At 45.0% G+C, this 12,465-nt stretch overlaps 1 protein-coding gene across 2 annotated transcripts in view; it reads right to left on the reverse strand.

Annotated features, from left to right (window-relative positions):
* The window catches only part of ESYT1 (extended synaptotagmin 1), a 420,895-nt gene that overhangs the window by 37,649 nt on the left and 370,781 nt on the right, over window positions 1–12,465 (reverse strand). For both annotated transcript variants that reach the window (XM_069230578.1, XM_069230579.1), the window contains exons 29-30: window positions 7,922–8,030; window positions 7,503–7,552 (exon numbers count right to left, since the gene is read on the reverse strand). In XM_069230578.1, the coding sequence (XP_069086679.1) occupies window positions 7,503–7,552; window positions 7,922–8,030 (159 nt within the window). The remainder of the gene's footprint in view (window positions 1–7,502; window positions 7,553–7,921; window positions 8,031–12,465) is intronic.

Here is a 12,465-nt window from a genome sequence, read left to right on the forward strand (position 1 = left end):
AATTGAGAAATCAGAAATAAAAAAAAATGATGATGATCCTTGTGCCTCACTGATGCCTGGAACCTCTAAGCAATAGCAGGGAATAAATGATTGCATGCAGATGAATCTAGCTAGGGACCATTAGAGTGATGCATATTAGGTAGGGGATTGGGGACAAAGATTCTGTACATAAAGAAGCAATTACATAATTATGAGAGGTGCAGCGTAGAGTGAGAACTAATGGTGAGGCTCCCTGGACTGGTACTGGATACTGTAATTGGAGTTTGAAAAATAGAAGGACAATCAATCTTTATTCACTCCCAAATCATTAACAGAGAAGGCTGTTTTACCAGTTCTCATCATCAATATTTTGGATAAACTGCCAGTTACTAAATTACTGTTTCCTGGTTACGGAGAATGACTTGAAGGTCAAAACGGACATACCCCAAAAAAAAACACAAAGTTCATAGAAAAATCTAAACTAAATACCGCAGCGGCTCCTCTGCAATGGCGGAGGAGCATCGCCCCCCTGGCCAGGAGCCAGGATATAAAAAATAAAATGATAGTTTAATATAACTGTATTTTTCACCTGCTAGCTCAGCCAGCAGGGAAGGGTGGGGCTAGGTCATGGGAGGTGGGGGCGGAGGAGGAGAGAGTACACCTAAGTGCGCATGTTTGTTTGGCTGGCCGTCTCAGGCCGGCCAAACACACATGTGAACTTAGGTTTCTTCAACCCGACTGTGTACACAGCCGGGCTGGAGAAACAGCCAAGACCCCCAAGCAGTAATCCTCCCAGGATTACTGGGGAGCCTGTGCTTCTATCCCAGTGAATGCTTGGACACCAGAAGAAGAGTGCAATGAGAAAGGTAAGTGTTTTTTTTTTATGTTGTTCCTACCCCTCTCTTGACATTTGTGGCGGCCACCTCTAACTAAACGCCAATCCTAACACAACTGTATGTACTACAACAGACTCATTAATCATAAATAATTGTTTCAGCAATGACTTAGGACTGCCTATGCAAGTAAGCATGACAGAATATAGTGATTCTCCTAAAAGTTATACGATTAAAGTACATGACCACAGTGAAGCTGAGATTTAGCAACCATACAGAGCAGATCTACTGAACACTCATATTAGAATTTCTGATTCTAAAATAGTAACTGCTTACTAATTCAATATATTGGTGAGAGCAGGCAGTAAGCGAATTCAAAAAAGTATCCATACTAGGTAAACAATCACTCACTACCAATGGGTAGATTGTCAGTCCAGAATGCCCAAAATAGTGCTCCATTTAAGCATGGTTGGACTTCAAATGAATCTTGTGATCTATGTATAGATCCTTTTTACTGAGAGAATGTTACAATATACAACCAAAATATTGCCAACTGTGGCCGCTCAATCTCCACGCAAGAAGGAGGAGAGTTGACAGGTTCAGGTGGAGGACCCTCCCCAGCTGCTGTGACAAAAGATCCTCTCGAAGGGGCAGTCTGAGGATCAATGTTCGTGTTCAGAAGCTTGGGATACCAGATTCTCCCATGCCCAGTCCGGAGCCACAAGGATGACTTGGGCCCGGTCGTTCCAGATCTTCTTCAGAACTCTGGGCAGGAGTGCTTTGGGCAGAAAGGCGTACAGGAGGCTGGAGCTCCACTTGAGACGAAAATTGTCTCTGAGTAATAGTTGCCTGGAAACGCCAGTGCGTAAAAATGCAGACATTGTGCGTTCTCTGCAGAGAACAGATCTAACGAAAGCTTTCAGCACTGCTGAAAGAGGCCTTGCGCCACCTCCAGATGGAGGTACCATTTGTGATCCACTTGACATCGATGGCTGGGCTCATCCTCTCCGACGTTCAAGGAAACTGGCAGATGTTGATTCACCAGGGATATGCCCTGCTGTTCTAGCCCTGTACATAGACGTAGGGCCTCTTGACAAAGAGTTCACAACCCCATCCCGCCCTGTTTGTTGCAGTACCACATGGCGGTGGTGTTGTCCGTGAACACCTGCACCAGCCTTCCCTTGATGGAGGGTAGGATGGCTTTCAATGCCAGTCGGATCACTCTGAGCTCCAGCAAGTTGATGTGGAGTTTGATTCAGCCACAGACTAGAGTCCTCTGATCTCCACCTCTCCCAGATGGCCGCTCGATTCTAGGAGTGACACATCTGTCACTACTATGAGATCTGGTTGGGGGAAGGGAGAGGGATCTGCCTCTGACCCAACTGCAGTTCATTAACCAGCATTGCAAGTCCTTTACAAATCCCTCTGAGATCTGGACCATGTTGGTGAGATTCCCCATAAGCTGCGCCCACTGGAACTTCAGGTCTAAAAGAAGAGCCTGCATGTGCCTTTTGACATGTGTCACTAACAGGATGCAGGAGGCCACAAGGCCCAGCGTCTTCAGAGTCATTCTCATCGAAATCCAGGATAGAGGCTGAAACATCGGTATCATAGCCTGAATATCCTGGACTTGCTGGGAGGTTAAGTCCAAAACTGTGTTGTGTCCATAACAGCTCATATGAAAGGGAGCATCTGAGAGGGAGTCAGGTGTGACTTTGGCACATTGATAGTGAACCCCAGCGAATACAGGAGGTTTGCCGTAGTCTGGAGGTGGGAGAAGACAGTCTGAGGCGAGCCTCCTTCAACAGCCAGTCATCGAGATAGGGGAAGACTGGCACCGCTGAGCTCTGCAGATGAGCTGCGACCACTGCCACCTCCTTGGTGAACACCCAAAGGGAGCTGGTAAGGCCAAAAGGGAGCATGGAGAACTGAAAGTGCTCATGGCCTACCATGAACTGCAGGTAACCTCTGTGGCCAGGCAAGACAGGAATGTCGAAATACGCACCTGCAATCAGACGCTACCATCCAGACTACTGGGTTCAAGGCAGACAAGACCTGAGCCAATGTGAGCATTGGGAACTGAGGTTGAGGGTTCGCAGATCTAGGATAGGATAAAGACCTTTGCTCTTTTTGGGAATCAGAAAGTAGTGGAAATAGCAACCACTGCCTAGTTCTGATGCCGGAACCCTCTCTGTGGCTCTCTTGGCCAACAGAGGTATGACCTCCTCGCAGATCAAGGACAAATGATCCTCTGTCAGCTGGTGGTAAGATGGAGGTATAGGGGGAGGGGAGGATTCGAAGGGGAGGATAGAGATAATGGCTGATTCTCCACCAACTGGATGCCCATGGTCTTCTGGGCAAGATTAGGAGGGCTTAGGGGTTGTGGCTATGGGGGTGAGAGGGGGGGGGGGGAGATCTCTGGCTACATGACCCAAGGGGTCGGTATGTAGAGCGCCCACGCACAGGCTGGGAAGCCTGCCCGGGATGGTGGCTGGAATAGGGCATGGTTGAACGCCCCTTCCGTAGCCACAACAGGAGTAAAAGGCAGACTGGGGATGATGCAGAGCAGCTGAGAGGACCAAAGACTAGGCTGTAGTCCACAAGTCCTTAAAGCGCTCCAGTGCAGTCTGCCTGGTCTCCGAAGAGATGGTTGCCATCAAAGTGTGTGTCCATGAGGGAAAATTGGACATCCCCTGAAAAGCCAGATGCTCTCAGCCAGAAGTGGCATCTGAGCGCCACAGTTGTGAAAGATTCTCTGCCCAGAGAGACGATCATGCCTAAACCACAGCGAACTGCAGTCTCTGCTGCATCTCTCCAGTCCATGACTCAGATGGGAGAGAATGTCTCAGGCCTCCTCTGGAACCTGTGGCAGCATTTGAGCAATCGTATCCCACAAAGTGTGGGAATACCAGCCCAATAAGCATGCAGTGCTCACTGACCACAATGCAAGGCTGGTGGAAGAAAACATCTTTCTGAAGCTTTCCAGCCTCTTGGATTCCCCGTCAGGGGGTGCAGCAGGGAACGCACCATGGGAGGTAGAGGCTTCAACCACCAAGCTCTCAGGGAATGGGGTGTTGAGTGAGGAAGTTTGTGTTCCCAGGTGCGAGGCGGTGGCAGTGGGCAATTGTCCTGTACACAGGAGCTTTTGTGCTGGTTTGGACCAGGTGCTCAGTAGGACATCTGTTACTGTTTCGCTGAAAGGGAGCAGGGGTTTGAAAGAGGAAGCTCCCGGCTGTAACACTACAGTCAAGATGTTTGTCTTTACTGCCACAGTGAGCAACTCCAGGACCTCAGCCATCCTCTTCAACATCACAGCATATGTTGCTCGTACCTCCGTAGCCATGGTAGGGAGAGAAAGCATGCCAGCATCTGCAGGTGTATCCAGTCCGCTGGCATCACTCAGTTCCTCACACCAGTTCATGCTTTCCTGGCCTTTTAACTGGTATTTTAAAGGTTTCCAGTGACCCCTCCCATTCTTATCAGAGGCCTAGTCCTTCAGAATAAGACCCAGCCACCAACCCAGGACACATGGATCCTGATGGCGCCAGAATTGGTGTTAGTCGACTCCACTGCAGCGCTGTGTCAGATTTGTGGAGCCAAATGGGTCTGGTGCTGCCAGTGTGTGCCAGGAGCATCAGCATCAATGAAGGTCCCAGTAGCATGACCAGCACTGGTCCGGATCTGTGATCAGATCCACAGGGACAATTGCAGCCGGGGTTCAGTGTCACCAGCGCAGAATCTGATGGGGCCCCCACCGAGCCTGTGGGGCCTGAATGCACTCTGGAGGGGACCAGCCTGCTCAAAAACGCAGCTCATGACCTCGTAAAATTTCTTAAAAGAAGTAAAAAAAGATGTTGAAATAAACCTGTCAAAAATGACAGAGGGTAGCTCTTCTACGATTAGCACTATCTGGTGCAGAAAGTGACGTCAGCGCGCTGTAGTGGTGCCTATACAGGTGACACGGTCGTCACTTCTGGCACGGACGACGCGTGGAACCAACTGATACTGCCTACCGATGCGCAGGGGTACTGCTCATGAAAAATCTTACGGATCCAGTCTGATGCCTGGGTAATTGAAAAGGAAGGAACCTGAGGCTATAAGTCTCTAACAGATATAGAGAGTATCTTAAAGGAGGGCTCACTATATCACTGAGCACAGTCTTAGAGTAAAAACTTGAGACCCCACAAGTCAATTGTATTTATTTTTGTGGCGGTGGGGTGTGGGTATATTTGTCTACTTCAACATGTCTAAAGAGAAATAAATTGCTACTTTTTAATATTGACGTAGCTAAAAGCCATACTTTATGATAAAGACGAACTATAATTATACCGTGGATAAAATCTACTTAGTCAAATGAGACAAAATATTCTACTAGGAGGAGACTTAAATGCAAAATTTCTCACTTAGCCATTCTGAATGGTAGAACTGAAGGAGACATAATAGGAACTTTAACTGTATCGAGTAGCCCCCTTGTTCTACGCTTGACTATATAATTGCTATACATGACTTCACGATATAAAAGTGATGACAGTACCTCTTACTAAAATGAGAGATCATGCTATTTTTCAGTGTTTGCTTACATGTTTTTAAAAAAAAGCTCTGGACAGCATTGCCCTGAATAGCTTTTTGTAGGTCCCAAAAATTCTGAAGCTAATACTACACAAAAACTGATTTATTGAGAATGCAAAAATGATCGCCAAACCATACTACTTAATGCTAATGGTAAAATCTTTAGCAAAGCCAATTTAGAATATCTGCAAGATTAGATCACTGAAAACAGCATCCTGTCTTTAAAACAATCAGACTTTCATCCATGTCACTCTTGACGAGATAAATTAACAGTAGTAGACATTATACTGGACAAATGTGAAGCAAAAAAGGGAGACTATATAAAGTACATCTGTCAACTTCTCTACAGCCTTCAATATAATAGACAGACCAACACTGCAGTGTAAGTTGGTTACCTCTAAGATTCATTATGAGTTATTCTGAATTTTAATTGCTTTACATATGGACACATAGTTCTAAGTTCTCATGATCTCAGGAGTCTAACAAGAAGAATCGAGATAGCAAATGGCACCCCTTCTCTTGTCTGTTTATAGCTATCCCTTTCAAGAATATTCCAAAAGGGAAGAACATTTTCCATCGAGAAGTGGGGTCCATGTGCATACTTTATTGTATGTCTGTGTTATACCAATCATGGATGAACCCAACAATCAGTTTCCAATGGGGTCTTCAAGAATGATTAAATTATTGGGTGAAACACCCTCTGCAAAGAAATGCCATCAAGAATAAAGTCATGGTTTTTGCCTCACATCAAAAATGAGTAAAATTCAAATGGACAACAGGTTCAGCACCTATTGAAAGGGTGAAAAACTAAAACTACCTCACAAAGGTACTTTCTGATAATCTATTGTGTCATCTGCATGCGAGTCATGTGGTAAGGAAAGTGAACTCACATGGTGCAGGCCTGAGAGCCCTGTACAATACTGTACAACAAGAGGCTGTTCTGAAGACAGGGGGCACAATCTTGAAGACTCTGGTCTCAGATAGGAAAAACCTAATGATAAGCCCCAAGATTAGAAGTCTGTGTAATGCACACCTATGCACAAACACTTGGGGCTATAATACAGTAGTAGTTTTGTTTAATTAGGAAGTAGCAAATATTCTTAGAGAATTTGTTACATCTGGACTGAAACAGCCCCTGCCACTTGAATAGCCTTTTGGTAAAAATATAGGGCCTGATTACGACTTCGATGGAGGGGATTACTCCGTCCCAAATGTGACAGATATCCTGCCCGCCGAATTACAAGTCCATTATATCCAATTGAACTCATAATACAGCAGGCGGGATATCCGTCACATTTGGGATGGATTAATCCCCTCTGCCGAAGTCGTAATCAGGCCCATAGCCCATTCTTTGAATTTTGTTTAACTTGAAGAGTGGTCGCTAGGTGGAGTGGACAGGTATAATTCATGTGAAGAAATTTTGCTAAGATTCCTGGTACAGAAGCGGAGTTATATTATTTAGAAACAGTACAGGAGAAGTCGTTTAACCATTTCAAACTGCATGCAACCCTATTATGCAATGCTGATTGATCATTCAATTGATTGTTTTTCTGATGATCTTGCCTCTAAACCAACAAAAAGGGCAAGTAGTACCGAGTCAACTGGACTGTCCAGAACTGTATACATAGTAGTAATTTTATAAAGGATCTTCACCATGTATTGTTTTCACAGCCACTGCTAAAAAAACAAAGGTTTCAGTGTAATGCAGGTAAGCAGTACTAAGGGAGCTCTACAGTATATTTGTGCACCATCCACGATAATGAATTCTTATTGGGTCAATACATTTTGTCAACATTTTTTTAATTTATACTATATTTAATTTATATTATTTGATCATGGACCATTAAAATGTATTAATTGTTGTTATATTTAAAATCATACATATGAAACTGAAATGTAATTTGGACATTATAATGTTTTAGAATGATTATTGTTGACCTTCGTGGGAGTAATATATCAATAAATAAAAACGTTTTATTATTAGTACTTTGATGGTAATGGGGTAAGGCAGAAATTCAATGTATGCTTTCTTTGATCAACATTTAGTGATGAACAGCTACTGCAAAGTGATAGAACATTTAGAGCACTGGGATGTCTCCAACAAGAGCGAGAAATACTCACCATTGCGTCAGTCCCTGAGAAGGATCTGTCATTGATAAATCAACATACACCTGTGAAGAAACAGGCACAGTATCAGCCCCATTAATAGTAAAGGCAGAATCGTTACTGACAACAAGCAGGCTAAAACAGTGGTAAAGGCTTGGGCTAAGGAAGTAAGCAAGGCACAAATAAAATGTGCAAGACAGAAAGAGAGACTATAAAAGTGAAACAGAAAAATAAGTAGGTGAAAAGGAATGAAGGCCGACAATAGGAAAGGAGGGCAGAAAGACTTAAGAAAAGAAATTAAAGAGTGGGGAATGAAATGAGGAGCAGCATCGGTTAAAGGAAGTTAAAATGAGCCTTACTGCAATGATCTGAGAGGGTCACCATACAGTGAGAGGTGAGGATTCCTAGCTCAGTCAACATTCCTATCCTCTTACCTTTCCAATCCTATTGCTTTCTCTGGACATGAAGGAGGTGCTGTTGTTCTTCACAGAGAGTTCCAGCTGCCTTCTCCTTACTTCCTCTAAAGACATATCCCATTCAAACCTGCCAAAGGATGATATCAAAGAGTCAAGGACACACAGGTGTAGACTAAAAAGGGGCTCTAAAAGTTCTACCTCTGTAACCAATAGTGACCTTCTATTGTCATCCAAAGTAAAATTTGCCCACTAAAGAGTCTCAAATTTCCAACACGCCAAAAGAAAACATTCCTTTCCCTTTCATGGACTGCCAAATAATCAAACATTAGCTATCCTAACCCATGAGTCTGTGTAGCAACTGACCCAAAGGCAACCACGCTTCCCTTCCCCACACCCCTGCCCCGGAGGCCTTCCACCTGCTGTTAAGCGATCTATTGACACTCAAGGGTCTTTCAGGCTCTGTGGGACCTCAGTATGATGCCCTGCTTTATGAGAAACATGTCTCTAGTCAACCTACTTGTTAGTGCTCTGGATATGTGGTTAACAGATGTATATAGAATGTTCTGTCAAATGTGTTTTGTTGTGTTCGTTTAAGATGCCTCACAGAGGCCGGTGAAGTAGGTAGTGACATGATAGCCTACTTAATAGAATATACGTGCTATGATAATTTAATGTTCCAGCTAATGTGTTCTCTTCAGTTTTACCTAGGGTAATATTTATTATATTTTTTATGCGGCAAACGTTTGAGAATAATTCTGAATGACATATAAGTCACACATATGCTATATCAGTATGGTGTTGGGTGCATACAGGATGTTCTCCCTGGTGAGTTCTTTCTTATGTTTGCATGTAGCTTATCTTGGTGGCAAGTGTTGCTGGGAGCAATATGAACCATGGCTATCCGGTACAAAGTCAAGATAAAGGGGAGTGTAGATGGTAGGACAGTAGGAAACTCACAAGTCAATGTTTTACCGTAATCTTGTATGTGTTACTTCCTGGTTTCTTACCAGGCCAAAATGCGGGAAGTTTGGAATGAGGGTCTTTTTTTGTGATTCTCTCTTTGGTCTGCCAAGACAGACCTGAGAGAGATCTACATAAGTGGTCAGAAATATTTCAGCAACCATTCTCCAGCTGTGCTCCTTGTATTTTTCTGCCTCCTCTTCATATTTAAGAACTTCAAGTGGTAAGAATGTGATGTGTTCAAGGCAAATGCACCTTTTAAAGTTTTGTTTGCTGATCAAAAATGGTTCTTATAGTCCGCAATCATTTACAGATTATATTGGGCACTCTCATGTTTGCTCATACATACAAAACGCCTGGGCAGAAATTCACAAATCCAAGAAAGGCTACTGTTCTAAAACCAATTTATAACTTTTGAACTGATTGACCAATCTGCACCAAATATAGCCTGCTTAGGGGCTTGTGTCCTGCAGTTTTGATGCAAATTAGTTGGGCAAGAGGGAGGGTGGGCAGGATTATAAAGGTACATTGAGGACACAGCATTAAAGTGAGTACCATCTGAGTGGCATATCTGTGCCAAGCTGGTTTTGTGGTTGATGATCTCCTCTACTGCGTTCTGTTGGATGTTTGTGTGTGGCATACCTGGGTGGTGAGCACTGTTTGGTGCAATGGGATTGCTGGCTAGAAGGCAAAACTGCAGTGTTGGATGAATGTGAGTTGTTCTGTAAAATGTGTCATTGAGTATGTTACACTGTCATACAGAAACCAAGCGCACAACACATCATTTACAATTAATATGCTACTAGCCCTTTCACTAACGAAAAGGAAGATGAACAGAGAATGGAGCTACATTCAATGATACTTCATGGCTGCAACTGAATTAGAGCGGGCTGTTACAGGAAATGTAGAATATATACGTGAAAATATAATGCAACAACAGACACTGGCAGAGAGCGCTACACAGGTGTATAAAATAAAAGAACACTGCAGGCCCATATCCAATGTTGACTGGAATAAGGTCAAAAGTTCACTTGAGAGCACTGAAATAAGTAACCTGAAAAGATTGCAGTTAAAAGCTAACTTGTGTTTAGCAAACATGTAGGTATTTATGACTTTAGGCATACAGGCTCACTGTCCTTGGTGTTTCCAAATAAATTGTAAACCTCATTAGACAATGAGGTTCTGATTTTGAGTTTGGCGGGCAGAGAAGCCCGCCTGCCAAACTCCTGTGGTCGGGTAACCGCCTATGCTGCAGCACTCCTGCTGCCCCTATTACGCCCCAGTCCACAACATTGATGCCCGCTTGAGATCGAGCTGGCAGCAATGTTGCTGTGTGTCGGGTGCAACAGCACCCGTTGCGCTTTTCACTGTCTGCTAAGCAGACAGTAAAAAGCGCAATGAGACTGTCCATGGGGGCCCCTGCAGTTCCTATGCCAACTGCATGGGCAGTGCAGGGACCCCATGGGCCCACCCTGGCACCGTGTCTCCGCCAGCTTTTACATGGCAATGCAATGTTGCGGTGCGTCTGGGGCAACAGCACCCATTGCGCTTTCCTCTGTCTGCTAATCAGACAGTGAAAAGTGCGACGGGCTGTCCATGCCAACTGCATGGGCAGTGCAGGGTCCCCATGGGGCCCCCGGCACCACCAGCTTTTACATGGCGGTGCAACTGCCATGTAAAAGCCGGCGGAGAGGGGGCTCGAAATCCCCAGGGCAGCACTCCTTGCAGTGCTGTCCTGGTGGATTAAGACCGCCGACACCACCAGGCCATTGGCCGGTGAATAACCCCTAAGGTTGGCCTTTGACCTTCACAACAAACCGTGCCGTGTCACTGAACTTGCTGAGGACCTCTCCCTTCTGGATATTCCAAATCCCGACGTTCAATCACATGAGGAGGGCCCAGGATCCTCTGAAGGCACTGCTAACAACTCCCAAAACGTGAGCCTGTGGCTCTCTCAACGACGACTGCGCCTTCACAGGAAGTGATAAACGACCATGGTAATGCATCCCTTTCTCTCACCAACCCTCATTGGGAAGTCACTGTAGAGCAACACCCTGTGTTCAAATTACTAAGCGAAAGGCTCCACGACTTTGGCTCTGCCCTGGAGAAACATCCTCTCCCAGGTATTGGGAGAGGACTGGCTGAGGAGAATCTCCATGAACAATATGAAGCAAGGCTTATTTTACTCGGGTCCACTCAACTGTTTTGCTCAATGTCTTAACTAAATATGCTTCTCTAGTGAATCTGCAGCAGTTTTAGACCGATTCGCCTCTTATGAAGTATTTCAATCTGCACGATATACGCAATTCGGGACCAGATGCCCCATTAGTTAAATTTCTATTTTTTGGGCTTTTCTGTTCTTGGGTACACAGATGGTATTTGGCTACATAGAAAGGGGGAGGTATGAGACGAGACACAGTCAAGGGGGGACTTAAAGGCAGGAGGGATGGGTGGAGGGGACAGATGGAACTGGCCAGCGAGGAAGAGGGGACGAGGGGCCTTTCGGGAAAGAATATAACAAGTGTTGATGCATTAAATACACCATGGTGATCACTACACTATCCTGGAATATTAAGGGTCTCAATTCACCAACCAAGCGCCACTAATTGTGGAAATACCTTCTTGACCAGCACCATGATGGGTGACGTTGCAAGAGACCCATCTCAAACGTGATGAAGACCACAGATTAAGGCATAACACTTATCCCATGATGTATTAACCTTCTCCTTCCACCAAGCATAACAGTGTGGCATTGTTATTTTACTCCTCCCTGAAGTTCCAACTAGAGGGTTATAAAACAGATAAGGCGGGGAGGATTGTGTTGGTGAAGGGCCGTCTTAGAGGTAGATTATGTACTTTTGCCTCCATTTATGCTCCTAATTCAAACCAGGTCCCGTTTGTGCACTCATGACTGACCCTGGTGGGGGGATTCACTGAGGGTGATACCGTCTTGTTGGGGGACTTCAACCTCACTTGGAATTCGGGATCAGATAGCACCTACCCCCACAGGCAGTTTCCTCACGGCTATCAAACGGGCATTCCAGGAGCTAGGGCTCATAGACGCTTGGAGAACACTCCACCCCAACTCCTCAACTCCTGCGACTATACTTTTTTTTCACACATGCACTGCACATACTCTAGACTAGACTATGTTTTTCTTAGCCAGGCCCTCAGATGCGACCTAAGAGAAGCGACAATCTTCCCCACCACCATATCAGACCATGCACCAGTGACAGTAATGCTAGACTGGGGCGATAAACCACAATATCGGCGCTGGTTTTTCCCCAGTTCTCTGACAAGGGGTCACCTCTGTAGAGATAATCTACATAAGGGTATTAGGGAGTTTTCTCAACTAAATACCCCCACAATACAACTCCCTCTAACAACTGGGATGCACTTAAAGTGTGCATCCAAGGAAAATGCCTTTGCACTGGTCTCAACCCTTAATAAACAAAAAGAAAATGATGGTGTGGCGCTTGAATTGGAGCTACAGCAGCTTGAACAGGCCCACAAAGCCACGCCGACCCTACAGCGGACTATAACTGCCATATGGTGGAACTCAATGCCATTTATACCAACAGGGCCTAACTCACACTTCTACG

Source organism: Pleurodeles waltl, chromosome 4_2 (genome assembly GCF_031143425.1).
Source record: "Pleurodeles waltl isolate 20211129_DDA chromosome 4_2, aPleWal1.hap1.20221129, whole genome shotgun sequence".
In the NCBI taxonomy this organism is placed as follows: domain Eukaryota; kingdom Metazoa; phylum Chordata; class Amphibia; order Caudata; family Salamandridae; genus Pleurodeles; species Pleurodeles waltl.